General features: G+C 40.8%; 2 protein-coding genes across 4 annotated transcripts; one reads left to right on the top strand and one right to left on the bottom strand.

Moving 5' to 3' along the window:
* Positions 1-1,994: 1,994 nt before the first annotated feature.
* On the bottom strand, positions 1,995-3,747 carry LOC137105723 (interferon a3-like). Its single transcript, XM_067488256.1, has 5 exons — positions 3,218-3,747; positions 2,993-3,118; positions 2,462-2,611; positions 2,183-2,266; positions 1,995-2,093 (listed from the first exon to the last, which is right to left on the bottom strand). The coding sequence occupies exons 1-5, from the start codon at positions 3,347-3,349 to the stop codon at positions 1,995-1,997; spliced, it is 591 nt and encodes a 196-aa protein (XP_067344357.1). The 5' UTR covers positions 3,350-3,747.
* A 2,030-nt stretch (positions 3,748-5,777) lies between these two features.
* On the top strand, positions 5,778-17,565 carry plekhm1 (pleckstrin homology domain containing, family M (with RUN domain) member 1). Of its 3 annotated transcripts, XM_067488252.1 has the most exons (12): positions 5,779-6,007; positions 7,321-7,409; positions 8,235-8,476; positions 8,604-9,272; positions 10,367-10,826; positions 11,550-11,697; positions 12,464-13,450; positions 14,032-14,177; positions 14,367-14,560; positions 15,008-15,071; positions 15,506-15,663; positions 16,090-17,565. In XM_067488252.1, the coding sequence occupies exons 2-12, from the start codon at positions 7,356-7,358 to the stop codon at positions 16,196-16,198; spliced, it is 3,231 nt and encodes a 1,076-aa protein (XP_067344353.1). In that variant the 5' UTR covers positions 5,779-6,007; positions 7,321-7,355; the 3' UTR covers positions 16,199-17,565. The 3 variants fall into 3 exon arrangements, with proteins under 3 accessions (XP_067344354.1, XP_067344353.1, XP_067344356.1); XM_067488255.1 differs by lacking the exon at positions 8,604-9,272 and having other exon boundaries at positions 5,780-6,007; XM_067488253.1 differs by lacking the exons at positions 15,008-15,071; positions 15,506-15,663; positions 16,090-17,565 and having other exon boundaries at positions 5,778-6,007; positions 14,324-14,460.
* The last annotated feature ends 1,286 nt before the right edge of the window (positions 17,566-18,851 follow it).

Genomic DNA, 18,851 nt, shown 5'->3' with positions numbered 1-18,851 from the left:
GAAATCCTCAAAACAATGCGTGCAAAAAACACAAGTCTGTGAATTAGCCGCAAAAGCCCCTAACTTGCTTAATTGTTTCATTTATCTCTCATAAGAATGAACATGTCAGTGGCATCAGAAAGTCCCCTGGTCATTGTTTTAAACAAGATTATGAAAATGCTGAGTTGTGTGTTAATATGACAAAGTACTCAAAGTATTTTTCATGTAAACTATGGCTTTCGATGAGCACAAGATTAACACAGATGATAACGATGAAATGCAAAAGCTGCACTATTTCTTTATGGTGTGTATCAACTGACTCAATCGCATCACTGTATGTGGGAGATGCAAAAGTTTGGAGGGGATTCACATCTACAATTTTGCAGTTTTTACTGTCACTGAGATACAGAAAAAGTATTTTACAGCACTGCATAGCACAAAGGAAGCAATAGTTGATGATGTTAATTTCCTCATGTTCCATTTCCTAGAAACTGATGACACTTTGCTGTCCTCTGTCAATATACGTTTGCTTGCCAACTGACGGTTCATGCAATGTGCCTCTGAGCTGGTTGATCATTGGTTGATGAAACACTTTGAACGACATGAGCTATTCATCAATTCAAGACATATTTGCAAAAAAAAAAAAAAGAAACGTCTCCTAGGAAAATGTAAAAATATGTGTGACAGATTACATTTGACAACACGTTCAACCATTTTGCGTGTACTGACTTCTACAATAAACTGATGCCTGCAGTAGATGTTTTGAGGGGACTATAACAGAGAGCCAGTGTAATACATTTTGATCAACATGTCGTGAGCAACTGGATAAATGAACATAATCATTTGCATAACCATAGCAAAGCATGTGCAACTTGAGGAAATAAATAAGAACTTGCTCGTTTGATTTGCACAAGTGAAGAAGTAGTTTTGAGAATTTCATTTTTGATCAGAGAAATTTCCAGTATCAAGTTAGGAAATATACAAAGTGCAACTGCTTCACCTGCTGACTTGGGTTTTCTCTGTACGTTTCCATAAAGTTGAGAAGAAAGATGTAATCTGACCTGACATCTTTAAAGACATTTAAAAATGACCCAGTGAATATTTTTTTATGTTGTAGCTGCACAATGGAAACGTAAATAGCGTAAGAAAGTATTTGTAAGCTGGAGTCCGATCCTGAAAGTGAAGCAAAGAACCTTCTGGAGCACAACTGAGATGAAAACAGGAGGCTTCAGAATTGTAGGCCATTGTCCAAGGATCCTTTCAGGGGCTTGTCCTCCTGCATCCCCAGTGTGAGGTCACAGTGAGAGCAGCTTTAACACTGTTCATTCTTTAGGTCATCATTCAAATCTTCAAATCATTTAAAAACTCTGACAGAGATCAGTAATTTGACGTCACGGCTCCTTTTTTGTTTTCTTACATACCAGGTCTTAATGAACAGTGTTTGTTCACAGCTACAGCTTCTCCCAAAAAGAAGAGGCATTTTATATTTGTGTAACTAAATTTTATATGTAGTGTTCCGTTGATTATACAACAGTCTCCACTATATAAGGGCTTGTATTTACATATCTGCTTACAAAGCAATAGTGTCTTACAAATTCATTTTTATTTCGTTTTTCATTTGATTGATGCTAAATGGTACAAAATAATACTTACTACTAATAATAGTTACTTTTTGTTATCTATTACTGTGTAAACAAAAGGAACAAAAACCACATCTTTGTTTTGTTGCAAAAATATATTTATTTGCGTCGACATATAAAAACTTACTGACACATTTTCTGTTAAACTTTTTTTTCAAAAATCTCACAAATAAATAAATTAAATTGACAAATAAATAAATAACATTCACAAATAAATAAATAACATTAGGACAACATAGGCCAATAAGACATTTTTCATCTCATGGTTAAATACATAATAAACACATAAATAAAAAAATACAAAAAGCCATAAATAGTTTAATAAAAAAATAAATATATAAATAAGCATATGAAAAAAAACCCAGCTGACAGATTTTAGTTGGTTTTGAGCAGGGATGACACAAGCACATCTGTTCTCAGCAGATGGCTTGTTATTTCCTTTCTGATCAGCTCCCAGGCTTCAGCACTGTGGTCCTGCAGACACAAAACAATCATCATTAGATCGATGAATAGATCGAGAGATCGACAGATAGATGGATAAATAGATAAATAGAGAAACTTACCTTGTTCTGTAGGACATGATGGGAGAGTCTCTTGAAATACATGTGCAGCTTCTTGTTCTTCTTCTTGTGCATGTGGCTCCCAATCTAAAATAATGAAAGAGCAAAAATAATCAAAATCAGCTTTCAATCACTTTTAATTATTAGTTATAAGATTAAATGTTAGCATAGATCTAACTCAGCACATGCATCATGAATGTGATTCACGGTAACACTAAGCAGTGCTACAACCCAGATCTTTATATTTCAAATGTAAGGGAACACACTGATCTTGAGACTTACACAGGAGTGAAGGCCGTCAGCTTCTCGGGTCACAACAGTGATTAAGTTTTCCACTGTGCTCTTCTGCCATGATGTTGAGTTGTGATTCCTCTTAAACAGGACGAGCACCTCCTCCAGGACCTGAACTGTGAAACTAAGTTTATCCACAGCCTTGAAGAAGAAGAAGAAGAAAAAGAGGAGGAGGAGGAGAAATCACACATCAATACAAGGAGGAACAAATTAAAATGCATAAAAGCAAAGAATTCATGTCTTTAATTTCACATATTGGTAAAGGCAGTCGCCCACAGACCACAGGGTCAGTGGTTCGATCCCCGGCCCCGGCTTTATGTCGAAGTGTCTCTGGGCAAGACACTGAACCCCTAACAGCCCATTCATATCCCCAGCTGTGCAGTGCTGGTCCAAGCCCAGTACAAATTGGGGAGGTTTGCGGTGCCAAATCAACATGCGGACAATGATCCGCTGTGGCGACGTGAACTCACGGGATAAGATGAAAGGAAAAAAAAAATACACTTTGTACAAAAGCTGACTCACTGAAGCTTTGGAGGCCTGGCTGTACAGATCATTAGGGAAGGCCACAGTCTCGTCCTCTTCATCAGTGTCCTCATATTCAGCATCCTCATCTTCAGCATCCTCAGTGGTGCTAGTGGAGTTATTAGACTGCACACACACATCTTGTGTTAAAATACTTGGATGACGATTAAAATAACAATTAAGATAGAAAAATTACTCTAACAAGATCCACAGAAGTACACTCACCATAGTATCTATAAGATCCAAAGATTTTTTGCTGAGTTGTCTGAATTCGTTCTCCATCCAGCTGCATCTTAGCGCAGAGCCCGTAGTGCACAGAGCCAGAAACAGGCAAACAAACATAATCCTGTTGAGCATTTTTAAAAAGTGTAGAGTAGTTTCTCTTGGTGCAGAGCAAATTGATATCTGTGCTGGTGTTGTGATGGAGCAGACATGGAGCGCCTCTATTGTAACAGGACGCACCTATTCATTTTCCTTACGTAGCAGAAGTTCACAAATCGAATCCCATTCGGGCTTTATGTTGCACATTTCGTTTTTGATTAAAAAATGTTTGAGATGTAAAAGGCTTCACTATAAAATTTATAAACTTATACAGATAAAATAAAAATAACTTTTGCAAGATAACATGATAGTTTTTGTGAACATATAAGTTGACTGAGTTGATGACTGAAGACTGTGGCTTTTTATTATTCTGTTCGACAGGCGTCCGAACACGCAGCTCATCCCAGCTTGTTGTGGTCCTGCAGACCCGACTGCAGAACGACCCCCGTCCCCCCCGCCCCCCCGCCCCCCCGCCCCCCCAACACCTGGCACAAAGCGAACGTATCTCCACATTGGAAAAATGAAAGCGACGCATCACGTAGCGACGTGTTACGTAGCGCCTTACGTAGCGACGCGAGTTTCATTTTCAGAGCCTGTGGAAGTTCCAGTCTTCGTGGATGGATGTCAAGGTTCCTCGGTATTTCATCATTAACCTGTGCTTTGTGCCTCTTTAAAAACAGGCGTAACTATTTAATTGTATTTAAATAATATACTTTTTTTAATCGTTTATTTAAATTCTCCTTCCAGTACTTAACTTGCCATGACGCGAGCATGGACATGTTTTCCGTTATTATACACTACACTCGTTTGTGCTGCCTAGAACCCAAAGAAATCAAATTGGTATTTAAAATGATTTGATCTCACATTTAAGTATGATTTTTTTACGATAACAGTTTGGAGCATGCAGCTGGAATAAAAGTCGTACCCATCAAAATCCCAGATAGCCATAATCATGTTAAACCAAGGCAGCAATTTTTTTAGCAAACATTAGCTGTAAATTAATCTTCTACTGGAAACCAGTAGTGGGAAGAAACTACTTATACTATAATTGCACTGAATTTTTAGGTACTTTCTTTACCTCCTTTTAATGCCACTCAGTTCTACTATGCAAATTTGTAGCTACGTGACATGGGACAATATTAACAATATACTGGATCTGCCTGGTTAAAATTATAAAAATTGGTGAGGGTTGCTGTAATCAATTTGTTTATTGTCTTGTGTGATTCTCTTTGTTTTCTCTTTTCCTATTTCTTGTTACTTGGTTAGAATTTTATTTCTAAGCTTATTTAGTGAAACCAAGAAAGGACTATATTAAATATAATATAGGTCTTGTATCATAATTTAAAGTAGCTCTACCTTAATCATCTATTAGAAAGACAACATATTGACAAACAGTAATTTCCTAATACCGAGTTATTTTTCTGCAGAGGGAATGTTTTAACTTTGATAATTACCTGTCTGTCTATAATTTTGCACGAGTAATTCACGTGAAAACAACACCTTTTTCTGTGATGCAGGATATTTACATTTTCTAAATCTGAAAATGGATTCAAAAAAGATCTGAGTACCTCTTCCAGCACCGATAAATTGTTTTAAAATACGAATAACAAGTATCGAATTAAACCTATGCAACTATTGAACTAATTTATCATCTGTACAGAAACTCACGCGACTGTGACAGACAAGCAAACCAACTGTTATTATTAATCGTATTCATTTCGTAGTAATTTAACAGAGTGAGGTTTACAGTGGTTTAAAGTCTTTTGAGTGGCGTTGCCAGCAATAGAACATTTCAGTCGTGAACATGAAGTTCTCACGTCAACAAATGAAGCATCAACAACTGAAAGGCTCAAACGCTGAGCTGCATTCAAGTGTTACTCGGAAACTCTTCCTTACTCTGTAGCATTTACAGTTATTTACTAATTACACTTTGACATACAAGCCATATGCTGAGTTTTAATATGATACGTTATTACAGATGAAAGTACAAAATAAATAATATAAAATAATACAATACACTGTCGTTTTTATCTCTGCATTTCACCAGAAGCACGTTCTTTCTTTTTGAAGTGTACATATGAGTAATTGGGTCTCTGTTTTGTAACGTATTTTCCTTTAAGTAAAATGTCAATGCCTGACTTTCAAATTTTATGTTTTTGTTATAGTATGGTATTGGTACTTTTGCTCAGTAAACATGTTCCATAGCTGGGTCTATGCTTGTAGCGTTTTAAAAGTCCGATAGAAACGTAGAGAGCAACAGCGGTAGTTTCATGTCTCTGCTTTGAGATATCAAAGTTTAAATGTTTGTTTAAAAAATACCAAAGAATCGAGTTTAAGTTAAGAATCGAGTTAAATGTTTAATTTCTCCTAATTATCGTTCACGTTGCACGTCTTTGTGGCGCTCCTTCAGTTTTACAGCATTTCGTGAGCGAGTGAAGGCATCACAAGCCTGAAAGAATTCCCGTCATGCAACTGCGTTCAGCTGGACTATGACGGGAGAGAGCTTCCCTCCGTGAACGAAAACAAACGGCAGTTAACGCTCATTTTGTGGCGGCTTCCCGGACCTTGTAGGCAAAGAAATGGAGAGTGACTCTAATGGCTCAACGTCAACACCCGTGTCTATAGGTTTACACTAATTTTCTGGAGACACACGGTTGTCCGGGGCCGTAATGCCAAGTTAGCCAAGCTGTTTCGGTAAGGAAGCTAGTTAGCTCTGCATCGCTGGTGCTTTACGTTAGCCACTGGCTAATTCTACTTCCAGAGCCCTGTGTGTTAATGTCACGGTTATGAACTGATATCTTATCCACGCGTTGTTGTTGTTGTTGTTGTTGTTGTTGTTTCTGGTGTAGCGGTATAATATAGCGTTAACGTTGTTTCGGTTTGAAGGGTCGAGCTTGAGTGTGCTAACGTAACTCGCCCAAACCAGAGGCTAACGTTAATATTTAAATCGGAGGACTGACGCAAGTTGATGTGAACAGCATGGATGGTTAAGGAATCAGTTGGTCTGGGATTAGGTGTTTTTTAGCTTTTATCACACTAAACAACGGGTTTTGTTCCGTGTGCTCTACCTATCGTCCTGTTTACTGTCTATGTTTTGTCATCGGCTTGGTGAGTTAAGTCAGCCTCCATTCACCTCCAACTATCCCCGTGCTCGTTTTATTTGAAATGCCAATGTAGCCGAATGCACAGCAACGATGTTGTCAATACGCTGCAACAATGTTGGTTTAGTCAATTCACGCCCAGGTTATAAAATCGGTATTTCATAGTGGAAATGTATGAGTTTCAACTGACCGCTGGTTAACGAGTTAATTTAAAGAGTTTATGGCTGCAATCAACCACAATTTCAATTAAAAAAAAAAAGAAAAAAACAAGGGTAAATCCTAACATCTATACGGTGAATTCGGCTGCATTAAAGCACGGTGCATACGATTACACATGGGTGTGACCTGATTTCTGTAGTGTGTGTGTTTAGACAATGATTTGATTTGATCTCTACAGGTCTTTACAGGTCATGCAGTCATATGCCTTGTCACAATTGTATCTTATCTTGCTGTGATATAGCCAGGTACTCAGAGTGGCTTGTTGTTTGGATCCTGATTCACTCTCAGATTACTTTTTTTTTACTGGGGAAGTTAGTGCTGCGGCATTTGTAGCTACTTCCTTGCAGACACCTCTTTAATCAGCGGCTCACATGACTTAAAAAAATGGTCACTCGCCGAGACCTTAAAGTTGCAGATATGTCACACAGCACAGTCTTGTGACTGACAATGTGAAGATAGCTCTAGTGGCAAATATGGCTCAACAAGAATAGAGGAAGAAAAAACATTTCCTTATCACATGCTTTACTTGTCGGCCTGGTAAACTATCTTGCATTGCTTGTTTGTCTCTTTTAAATGTCATTTCAGTCAGGAGGCAGGGCTTAGTAGACACAACTGTTGAGTTCACCGTTTTGTAAGCCTGGTAGATGTTGCATGTGTTAAAGGAACGATTTGTTTCTTGTGTTTCAGTGTGTCGTGTAGGTGGAGCCTTCCCAGGAGGTACCATGCTAGCTATACAGATGCCAGACATGCCACCTGAGGCTAAAGATGTCAAACAGGTAAAAAAACACAGCCTGTTGCAATTTGCAAAGGTGTTTGCAATGGCAGAGATCCACTTTGTCGGCCTGCGTGTGAATGTGACTGTGGTGCAGTTAGGTTGTGAAAGTAGTACAGGTTTACTGCAATGGTGTGTATCAGTGTGCACCATTACACCCATTTCAACATTGTGATCTATTCGCTTAGCTGCGTGCCTTATTTATAATGGGCTTAACAGACAGTCTCATGCTTTTAACGGGGCCAGACACAGATTCAAAGTAAAAGCAATAGCAGACAATTGTATCAACGCAAAGGGAGTAAAAACATTAGAGTAGGAATGCAGACTGTTGGTTTTTTAGCATTTACTGTATGTGTAATTGCAATTATATGTCATGTTTGGCAAAGGAAGTAATCAGATCTTCACATTTGAAGAGCAGAAATGCAAATATACTGCTTTATTGTAGGGATGACTTGGTGAAGAGTCAGGAGGAATGTTTTTACTGCTCCTGGTTGAGAAAACCCAGACCCTCACTTCTTGATGTATTTACTTAAACTGAGTAATATTTTTTTTACTGCAAAGCTTTGCATAATGTTTGCTTCCTTCTTACAATTTTACATAGCGTGTCTTTTAGTGTCAGCTGACAATAGGTGTCATGTGACGGTAGGTAATCTGCAAGCCATGTTTCACAATAGCATGACCTCCGACCTTCTATACTTCATCACATCATAGATTTGAATGCAGAAATGCGCCGTTTATTTATAATTATGTGCCTTGTGCGTGTCAGTGTACAGAGAAGTTATTCTGAAAATGTTGAAAATGTTTCCTACTTCTACACATTGTCACATAGATCAAGGAAAAGTTTGCACAGTCACTCAAGGCCCTACAGAAGCGGTACATAACGTCAGATGCAGTGGTGACCAGTGAAGATAGTGATGCTAACCTGCTCTGCTGTGCCCTGGAGGCTGTCTTCATTCATGGTATCAAGAGCAAGTACATCCGCTCAGAGGCTGGAGGGCGGACTAGGAAGGGAGACCGAGGACCCCTTCCTCAGCCTTTCTTCTGGAGCCTCCTCAAGACAGTCACCCATCGGTAAGTCAGGACAAGGGCACATGCATACAGCAGCTGCTCGCTGATGATTACATTTAACATGATCATTTTTGTGTGAGTATACAAGTTAAATAAATTATTAAGTGTCCCCATACTCTTAAATCCCTAGTGATGTGATCACAGAGTTAGAGAAGATCAGCTTTGTGAGCACAGACGTGGGCCGCTGCAGAGCATGGCTGAGGCTGGCCCTCAACCATGGCCTACTGGAGTGCTATCTTGTGTCTTTGTTTCGGGAGGACTCTAAGCTGCGGGCTCACTATCAGCCCAGTGCCTTGCTCCTGAACCCTGAGGAGCGAGAAGTTCTAATCAGCTACCTCCAGGGTCTGGCCTCACTTACGTTCAACCTGTCTTACAAGTCAGCTGTCCTCAACGAGTGGACCACCACACCCTTGGCTTTTGCTGGTCTCTGCCCCTTCTCCCAGGCAGACACGCTTGACCTGCCTCTCAATGGTGGGGACCATTCCAAGCCTGTATGTAAGGACTTGTGGGACACGCCGTGTCAGTCTTTGGGCTCATCAGATGCACTGGATTTGCAGAGAGGGTGCCCAGTGCTGTTGGAGGGGAGGGGGTCAGATCTTTTACAAGGAGATAGGACTGCACTCAACTCATCTAATCTAAGTTTGGACACCACAGGGTCTTCTCAGTTGTCCTCCAGCCTGAGTTCGGATAGCCTCTTGCATGGACAGGATCCCCGCAGCCCGACAGGCGAGCAGTGGTCATCATGTGACCTAGACATGCCTATTAGTGTGAGCATCAACCTCAAGAGGCCACAAAAAGAGTAAGTGTGTCTGCTAGCAGATAAGCCTGGTGGTATCTTGTATTTGCCATCTTGCCAACAAATCCCATGAAAAATAAATTTGAGTCCATTTATCCACACGTTCAGAGCATATGTCCTTTTCCTCTGTGCCATAGTTTTCAAAGTTAGGGCCTCCAGAGGGCAGCAGTCATCAAATTAAGTGGTCTGCACTTATATAGCGCTTTTCTACCTATTGGCACTCAAAGTGCTTTACACTGCTTCTTATTCACTCATAGGGATTCACAAACACACACACACACACACAGACTCACATTTATGGTGGAGCTGCTATGCAGCTATGCAGCTGGCCAACACTCACCGGGAGCAATTAAGTCTTGCGGAGAAGGAGCTGGGGATCAAACCAACAACTCCGAGATTGGTGGAAGACTGCTCTACCTTCCTGCTCACAGACGCCCCAAATTAGTAGAAAGATTTTTAAAAAATGCTTAAAAGATTTTTGTTCAGTTATAATATAATTTTGTATATGTAATATTATAAAATGTATTTTTTATCAAGAGAAAATGGATGCTAATCAAAACTTCATTCATCGCAAAACTATCAGCATTTATCTGGTAACAGTGGCACCTGCCAAAAAGCTGATCCATAAAAAGCATGAAGTTAAAAAAAGCATTAGTGAACCACTCGGTAACATACTCTTTCACTAACATGAACACACGCTGTAGTTTATTCAGAGTTAATCCCATGTTCTCTGTCCCGCTGATGTAAATTCTCACTAAATGTGGAATAATCCGCAGCTAGAAATAGTCCCCAACAAATGCATTAAGTACTTGTGTAATGTTTGCTCAAGACTACTGTGCTCTTTTTAAAGATAAGACAAATAGGCTTGAGAGAGCCATGGGGCGAGGAGATGGGTCAAACTGTTGAGAGGCCGGCAATTGCATTTTTTTATTTTGGTGTTGTTATAAGATTGTTGACCTAACAAAACTAATAATCACACATACCAAAAACTTATACGACATTATTCAGATTCATATGATTTAAATTCACTCACACACGACATAAACAAGAGAGTGAGCTCACAGTAACATGTATTCTATCATGACTTTGTTCTTCAGGTTGCTGACTGAGTTTCGGGACAGCACCAGCTGCAGTCAGGACTCCATGCGCGAGGACTCCTTTGTGTCAAGCACGGGTCCCGATCAGTTCTCAGAGACGGCCATTTTCAGTGGCTCTGACAGCGAGGCCCAGGGTCCTGCCACACCATCAAAAGAGCTTGAGGACCAACTTCCCCCCTCTGCGCTTTCCGATTCAGATGCACCACCAACATCCCTTGAGCTGCCATCGTCTGATGAGAGCCACATCAACCACTCTCATTCTGAAGTGTGCAATGGTGCAGCTTATGAGCTGCCCTTGGACGCGGACATGCTGTCCCCAGTCAGTGAGCCTGATGTTCAGCAGATTAGTGAGCCAATCCAGGAAGAGATCAGTGCACAAGAGAAGAACAACTTGGAGCCATCGGCACATCGCGCCTCACATCGCTCTACGAGCATCCTGAGCAGGGCAGATTCTCTATCCGTAAGTATTGTTGCGGACAATTTGCTTTGACTGAAAAAGACTCCAAAAGGTTTGGGAACTAATCCGGCTTTTTGACACAGTGCTGTTTCTTGTAGTTTTAGCATCCATCCATCTCAAATGTTAAGGTTACTCATGAAATCACTGAGTCAGATGAGCTAACAAGTACAAGGAAGTGCAGAATTGCACTACTTTTAAGTTGTTATCTGTGTTTTTCCATGGAAGACATGACACATAATATGTTGGAAAGTCTGTCTGTCAGGTTGGGGAATCAACACAAACTATTAAACAAGTCATGGGGGAAAAATGGCCATTCTAGCTGCTTTTTTTTTTTTTTCCAATCTTCACGTTACTCAAAGGGATCGTGAGAAGTTACAATAACCTTACTGTGTTCAAATAACCTTCCCAATATTTCCCCTTATGTACAACTTACTGCGATTGCCACACATGGACGTTCAAATGAGCCCCGTTTGCAACAAATGTGTACTTATATTTACATGAGGCTAAACAGAGAAAGAGTCTTTTCATTGTAGTTTCTTATCACAGTACTAACCACAAAGACCGATAACAGAAGCCATTGTTTCACAATTTATTTACTGAACACAAAAGTTTTTTTTTTTTAAATCTTCAGGCCAATGATAAGTTAATCTGATCTAAAAGCCATGACTTTATTTTATGTCCTTGTGCTAGATAAAGCAGCCTTTCTCCCCCTTCTTTTCGTTGCAGCATTCCTATTCATGGATCTCTGAGGATGACATTTACAAACCCCATATAGACGAGGTAACGGACACCAAAGTGGTGCCTCTTCCCACCCCCACAGAAGAAGCCAAGGTCCCTCAGTCACCCCCCAGTGTCATCCATCGCAGACAAATAGGTAATCTGTAGTGTCTCCTTGATTCTAAAACAGAATGAAAACCTAAGCGGTTTCCACTTCCACCCCTTCATGCAAACGCATCTGACTAGGACAGTGTCCCACAGTACCCTACATAAATAAAACCACAATCCCAGACTTTATATGTTCTGTATATTATATGTATAGTAAAGAGACTGAATAAAAACAGACACAAATCACTGATTCTAAATCTATTTTACTATGTCAACTTCACAAGCATATTTTTTCATGGTTGATTCCTGTGAATGCATTTATAGAATATTGTGTTTGACTTGCGTTACGGCCCTGGCTGTGTGCATTTAAGTTGTTGTTCCTTTCAAGTTGTGTTTTATTCGAGTGTTTTTGAGTGAGAGTGAGGGTTTGTTTGCGTGGATTTGTGTGCCTGAGTTCTAGGTGCCCTGTCTGATTTGCTGGATTTCGGGGGGGGGGGGGGGGCAGTAACGGGAGCTGATCACATCCTCTTAGTTGTAGAAATAAATTGCACACCTAAATGATAAATTTGTATTCTGGATTTGGGTTTGGGGACTGGGGAGGGAACAGCCTTATTTGTTCTTGTATGTTGCCCTTCGACCACCTAGACAGGGGTGTAACACTTGACGCGTCAAGATCACAAGATTTAGATAAATCTTAATAAAGATAAATCTCCCCCACTGGGGCAGCAAAATGTGCAGCAAAATATTTTTGAAATAAGTTTGGCTGATTCTGTTCTTCGACCTGCCTAACCTGTGCCCACTGTTCTGTCTGTCAGGGCTGTCCAATCCATTTCGTGGTTTGCTCAAACTTGGCCATCTAGAGCGGAGAAATGCGATGGGAATATGGCGCGACTACTACTGCGAGCTGTCACCCTTTGAGTTCCGCCTGTACCTGAATGCAGAGGAGCGGACGTGTTATAACAACTGTTCCCTGGTGCGATGTGAGGACGTACGCATCACTTTGCCTGAAGGTCGCTTTGATTTGGCCTTTCCTGGGAAGAGACTCTACCTCAGAGCAGCCAATCGTGATGAAGCTGAGGACTGGGTGGACCGGATAATAGAGGCTGTGCATAAATGTCGTCCAGCTTCCCGTGTCGACGAGCAGTGGGAGGTGCTGCAGCCCTCAAGTGAGAATGGCGTGGATGAACGCACACTTTCATCTCCATCCTCTGCCCCCTCCAGCCCTGAGCGAGGCTCATCATCGTTTGACAGAGGGACAGTTGGAGGACAGGAGACATCTCCCTCGTCGCAGGAATTCGACTGGACTCGCACCACTGAATTGGAAACGGATGCCGTCAAAGAATCTGTTTTGTATGTCTCAACAGATCCTGACGCTAGGACGTGGGTACCTCTGGTCTTCTCCCTCTCCTTGGAGACCTTGAAGGCCTTCCAGGTAAAGGAAGGGAGAAAGTTGCTTCGGCAAACCCACCCCATTGAGGAAATCCGGGATGTGGTACCCGACGTCTCGCTGGGAGGACCAGCCTTTTTCAAACTCCTTACTGTCAGGGAGACTCTTAGGCTCAGAGCAGAGAACCCTAATGAAGCTCAGTCTTGGAGGAATTTGATACGTGGAGCTCTCGACTCTTACCTGGAGAGCAGGGAGGATGAGGTCTCCGAGGAGCCACCCATAGTGTGCCTTGCAGTGACCGGAAATCTCCATAGACTGGTGCAGTACAGCCTAAAAGAAGACGGAGCACTTCTCTCTCATCTGTGCACCGTCCCCTCAGAGAAGGGGCTGGACAATCAGAACTTCAAATGTGCAGGTATCGGAATTGTTAAGGTTGTTTATTCCATACTGTACAATCATTGAGTTGGTTATAATTATTAAAACCAGTCCAGTCCTGGTACGGGATATAAAATCATAAAGTTTATAGTTTCTACACTTTCCGTCACACTTATCAGGCTCATTTTAAACATATTGAATTCTTGCTTCATGTATGAGCCTGAGAAATCACCATAAATACAAAAGCTGCTCTGTATTGGTTCACTGCTCTCCTAAGCAGTTCTAACTGTTTAACTGTCACTGTGCACTACCTGCTCTGCACAAACAGGCAAGTTGGAGCAAATAGTAGCTATCAAGCTGGATACATCTGACGCCGGTAATCCGAGACCATAGCCGCACAGGAGCTCAAACTCTTTGAATATTATAATTCACTGGGTGACCACAAACACAACTCCAGTTATGTTGCAGTGTAACTGCTGGATGTGTGAATAACTGCCCGTTAGCTAAGTTCATTATGTCAGCTTAAAAGGTTGTGTTCACAGCTAGTTAGACAAAATCTCTTTGTGAAGATTGTGAGCATATGTGTTACGTATTTGAGTTTTCTTTGTGGGTCACGTGCAGGGTGTCCTGAGCAAATTGGCCCTTCCCTGTCCAGAGCCAGGCTGTGTGAGTTCTCCGGACAGTACTACTGTGACTCCTGCCACCAGGGCGACACCACCATCATCCCGTCACGCATGGTACACAACTGGGACCTCTCGCAACGAGAGGTGAGTACAACACAGACGGATCCAGATTTAACACCTGACACAGTATGTTGTTGTGGCTGGTTGGATATTACAGTGACACGTCATCGATAGCAGAAGGCTCGTGTTACACGTCTGATCATTTTAAGGGGATCTATTTTGTTCTCTAGCAACACCCCCCTTCTCAGTAGTCACACAACTGTGTCTGTCCAGGTGTGTAAGAAGGCCCTGCGGCTACTGGTTAAGGTAGAGCATGAACCTCTGCTGAACCTGGAGCAGTTAAACCCTGACTTGGTGAAGCACGCTGACTCTATGGCTCTGGCCCACAACCTGAGGCAGAGGCTGCGCCTGCTGGGCGACTATCTTCTCACCTGTCGCAGCGGAGCCTACAAGAAACTTCGAGCCAGGTCTGTGTAAAAAGTGTGTGTTTTATGCAATGTTTAATGCCTTAGAAAGGATTTCAAAAGTCGTAAATAACCTGTATTAAAGCCTCTGTTCTTTTAAACTTGGAAATGGTCAAATCTACCATTTTTGTGCCAAATCACAAATAATATCAATAGAATCTATGCAGCGCTGACAAGAACTGAAAGAATAATTCTAGACTATATTGTCCTGTCATGTATATGGCTTTCGGCTTGTCCCTTTTGGGGGAGGCCACATGAGTTTTTACGCTGGATGTCCTTCCTGCCGCAGTCTTCTGCATTCCAACCCAGTGCTCCATCACTGAGAGGCCCCCTTCCATTAGACTACACTGTATGACTGTAAAATTGGTGTTAAAATGGTTTTAGGAAACTCCATTACGTTTTGCTACTTTTATTATTATATTTCATTGTGTTTATCAATTCTCTCTGCAGAATGGACCAGCGAACATACCTGCTGGAGTCAAGCCATCTATACAGTGTCATGGATCTACGACAGGTATCTCGCTGCCTCCATTATGTTGTGATGTACAACCCCTATGACCTTTAACATCATTAGACTGGTCACTCCAAGGAAGTGAATATAAAACATTCAGCAAACACACAGCTTTTTGTCAAATGTTGATGCATCACTACTCTATTTTGTTTTGTGTGTGTGTGCTAAAGTTTAGGCACCCTAATCCTAAAACAGTGAGAAGTTAAAACTTAATGTTATCATGTCAGCCAAGGGGAAAAATTAAGTTAATACGAACACTCAAAGATTCAGAAGGTTTAACTATAATAAGCTTGATTTCTACAAAAGGACAGTGAATAAAACTCAAAATAAGTTCATGTGTATGAGTTGTTCACTATTTTTCTCTGAGAAATCACCACCGTGTGAAAATGTGCAAAAAAAAAACTTCTGCATTCAAGTATGTTTGTGTTTCTTTCCAGATAGCAACAGGCCAATATGCAACCTACCTGATCAAACTGTTGAACTATGCCACCAACCACGTGTTTCACTGTGATCTGTGCACGCAGCGCGGCTTCATTTGCCAGATATGCCACGCTAACGACACCATCTTCCCCTTCCAGTTTGACACCACCACCAGGTATATTACCACCAGCTCACCACTGCATGCACTGCCCTTTTGCCTCTTCCTCACAGCTACTTTTTTTCCCATTTCTTGTAAGAACCAACACAAAGACCAAAACTTAGAAAGGAAAATGCATTAAACAAACAATGTGGCTTTTATCTTGCACACTAGTGCTGTTTTTCTCCTCTTGTTCACATCTGCCCATGTCCGTTTTTCCAGCTGTAGTTGCAAATTGGTTTGGTCACTTCTGCCACCTATTATCACTCATATTTTTTTTTTTTATAGTTTTTATAGTGAGAACAGATTGTATAGATTGAAATTGATTAAAAACTTAGATTTTAAAAAAGCAGCACATATTGTTATAGACCTAAAGTTTTCTATTACCGTTAGATAATAATTACGTAGATTTTTAACGTTTTAATTTTTGTGTTTCTCACCCAGGTGTAAAGAATGTAAAGCTGTGTTTCACCGGGCATGCCAAGCTTCTGGAGCCCCCTGTCCGCGCTGCCAACGAATGAAGAAATACCAAGAGAGGGATCTGCAGGACTGAGCGAAGCCAGCAGGGCAATGCTGTGTAGCCTGTCACTCCTGACACATTTGTCCAGAGGCTAGAGGACGACTAACGGAAAGAAAAATAACAAAACAAAATCTAGCCTTTACATGAAGTAACCTAAAGTGCAATTACTCTGCTCTAAACTCTTCAAGTGCTTAAACTCAAAAAGGAAGGCGTAGGAGCCACATCGCTACAGTAGCTAGACTTTATACGCACATAAAGTCTCATGATGCTGACATAAGGCAGCCAACTGTTACTGCCCAATGACTTTAATACCTCTCTGAATTCTGATTCATGCACGGCATCAAAAGGAGGATAGGACAATGGTGAAGGTTGCTGCCAAGAATCATATCCAGCACATCATAGCAAAGAACAGCGTGTTCTTAACTTGTGCGTACCAGAAACGCTGTACAGGCCGTTCTGCATGTTGTCTCTAATGCACAAAGACAGTCACGGATTTAACCAACACAGCGGTGAGGACAGCTGTTGTTCTGATTAACAGCTTTTGATTGTGCCTTCCTATTATTTCAAGCTTTACACAATTTTCTTCTTGGTGTGTTGCTGATGAAGGGCCAAAGAGCATCTCGCAGGCTGCTGACATTTCACTGCTGCATTACAGATGAGTTTTGTGTAAATGTAAAACAAACAAACAAATCTGTTGCCAAGAAGAATTTTGTGGAATGTTTCTCTCAGTATATAAAGTTTATTTAAAACATACAAACACTGGGATCAACACGTGTGATTTAAAAAAAAAAAAAAATGCAGCCCGTAGTCCAGATTCTGATGGGGGATATACATATATATATATTTTGTCTGCACTCGTGGTGAAGCACATTGAGATATTTCATGAAGTTGCTGACGTTATTAAACAAATGCGGTGTTTAAACATTTTTGAAATCTGTTGGTGCAAACACTTTTTGATTTTTGTTTTATTTTTACGGGGATTCATGCATTTCACGGTGATTCTGAAGTCAAAACATATTTTGCATATTTGCACTAGCTTTGACTGTTAAATGGATATTCAGCTGTAATATCCTCTAGCACATATAATAATGCATAAACTAACTAACAACCTGCGTTGCTGACATTTTCTTTCTCAATTTGGTCAATTGTACTTCTTCCATCTCTTTAAATATTTGAATGATGTAGGGTTGAACTTGCAGAAACACCATTGCATAGAATTTGCCAAGAACAAAAATTGTTATTGTATTTTACATATCAAATTCATTTTTGACGGATGCATATCAACTTTAAGTGGACAGTACAAAACACTGCCGTACTGTTATTTCTGGTTTGTATCTTTTATTCTCATCTCTTTTATTATGTATCGATGACCATAATGAAATAAATGTCAGTGTGCTACATTCTGCTCTTTCAGACTGTTTTAGACTAAAGTCAAACTGCTTCTTTTCCTTTCGGCTGCTCCCTTTCAGGGGTCTTCACAGCGAATCATGTGCCTCCATCTAACTCTGTCCTCTACATCCTCTTCTCTCACACCAACTAACTTCATGTCCTCTCTCACTACATCCAGAAATCTCCTCTTTGCTCTTCCTCTTGACCTCCTGCCTGGCAGCTCCAACCTCAGCATCCTTCTACTGATATATTAACAGTTTCTCCTCTGAACATGTCCAAACCACCTCAATCTGTCCTCTCTGACTTTATTTCCAAAACATCTAACATGAGCTGTCCCTCTGATGTCCTCAGTCCTGATCCTGTCCATCCTCGTCACTCCCAAAGAGAACCTCAACATCTTAAGCTCTGCTACCTCCAGCTCTGCCTCCTGTCTTTTCCTCAGTGCCACTGTCTCTAAGCTGAACAACATCTCTGGTCTCACCAACGTCTTGAACACTTTTCCTTTCATTCTCACTGAAAAGTCAGACTGTTAAACTACATTATTAATAGTCTACATTTTACGGAGCTGGAAATGTTCTCTTTTTCTCTCATTGCATTACTGTCTTCTTTCTCTCATACCAAGACTTAGGCTGTTAACATGCCAGTTGTCTCAGACTTGTTGGCTCAAGTCTTAAACCCACGAATTTGTTCTAATGCGTTTATTTGTTTAAGTCAGGCCAAGGTCATAATTCAATATGTTTCTAATTCCAAAGGGATGATCAGTGGCTGTAGTCCTTATTTGAGTGTAAGTTTGATGCGCTAGTACTTAACTACATCATTTGTATGTTACCGTATATCTTTAACAACGTTTGTTACTTTAAAACCTAAAACTTTTGAAAACTAAACGCACAAAGGTCTTATTTAAAAAGTTACGAAGGAACAAGTACAGCTGCAACAATTTACTGACCAAGGCATTTTTCACTGAAAACATTTAGAAATTAAAGATGACATATAATCTTATCTGTGCAGGAGAGTGTGCGTCAATGTGAGACAGTCCATTTTGTTCAACCGAGGAGCTGAAACTGAATTGAATTACATTTTCCTTCATTGGACAACGCACAGTGCACATGTCAGACCTGCACCAAAATAAATCTGTTTATTTAAATCTAATATTTATATGCTGTTTTTAACCATGATTTCAGTTGAGGGCACACTTACACCCAACGTATCTGCACTGCATGGATGGAGAGTACAATAAATAAGACATAGAAATGACCACTATAAACAGACCAGTCGCAAAGACACTAAAACCACCACA

Source organism: Channa argus, chromosome 20 (genome assembly GCF_033026475.1).
Source record: "Channa argus isolate prfri chromosome 20, Channa argus male v1.0, whole genome shotgun sequence".
NCBI lineage: Eukaryota > Metazoa > Chordata > Actinopteri > Anabantiformes > Channidae > Channa > Channa argus.
The sequence above is the reverse complement of the archived record's forward strand: the minus strand, read 5'-3'. Positions and strand labels throughout refer to the sequence as shown.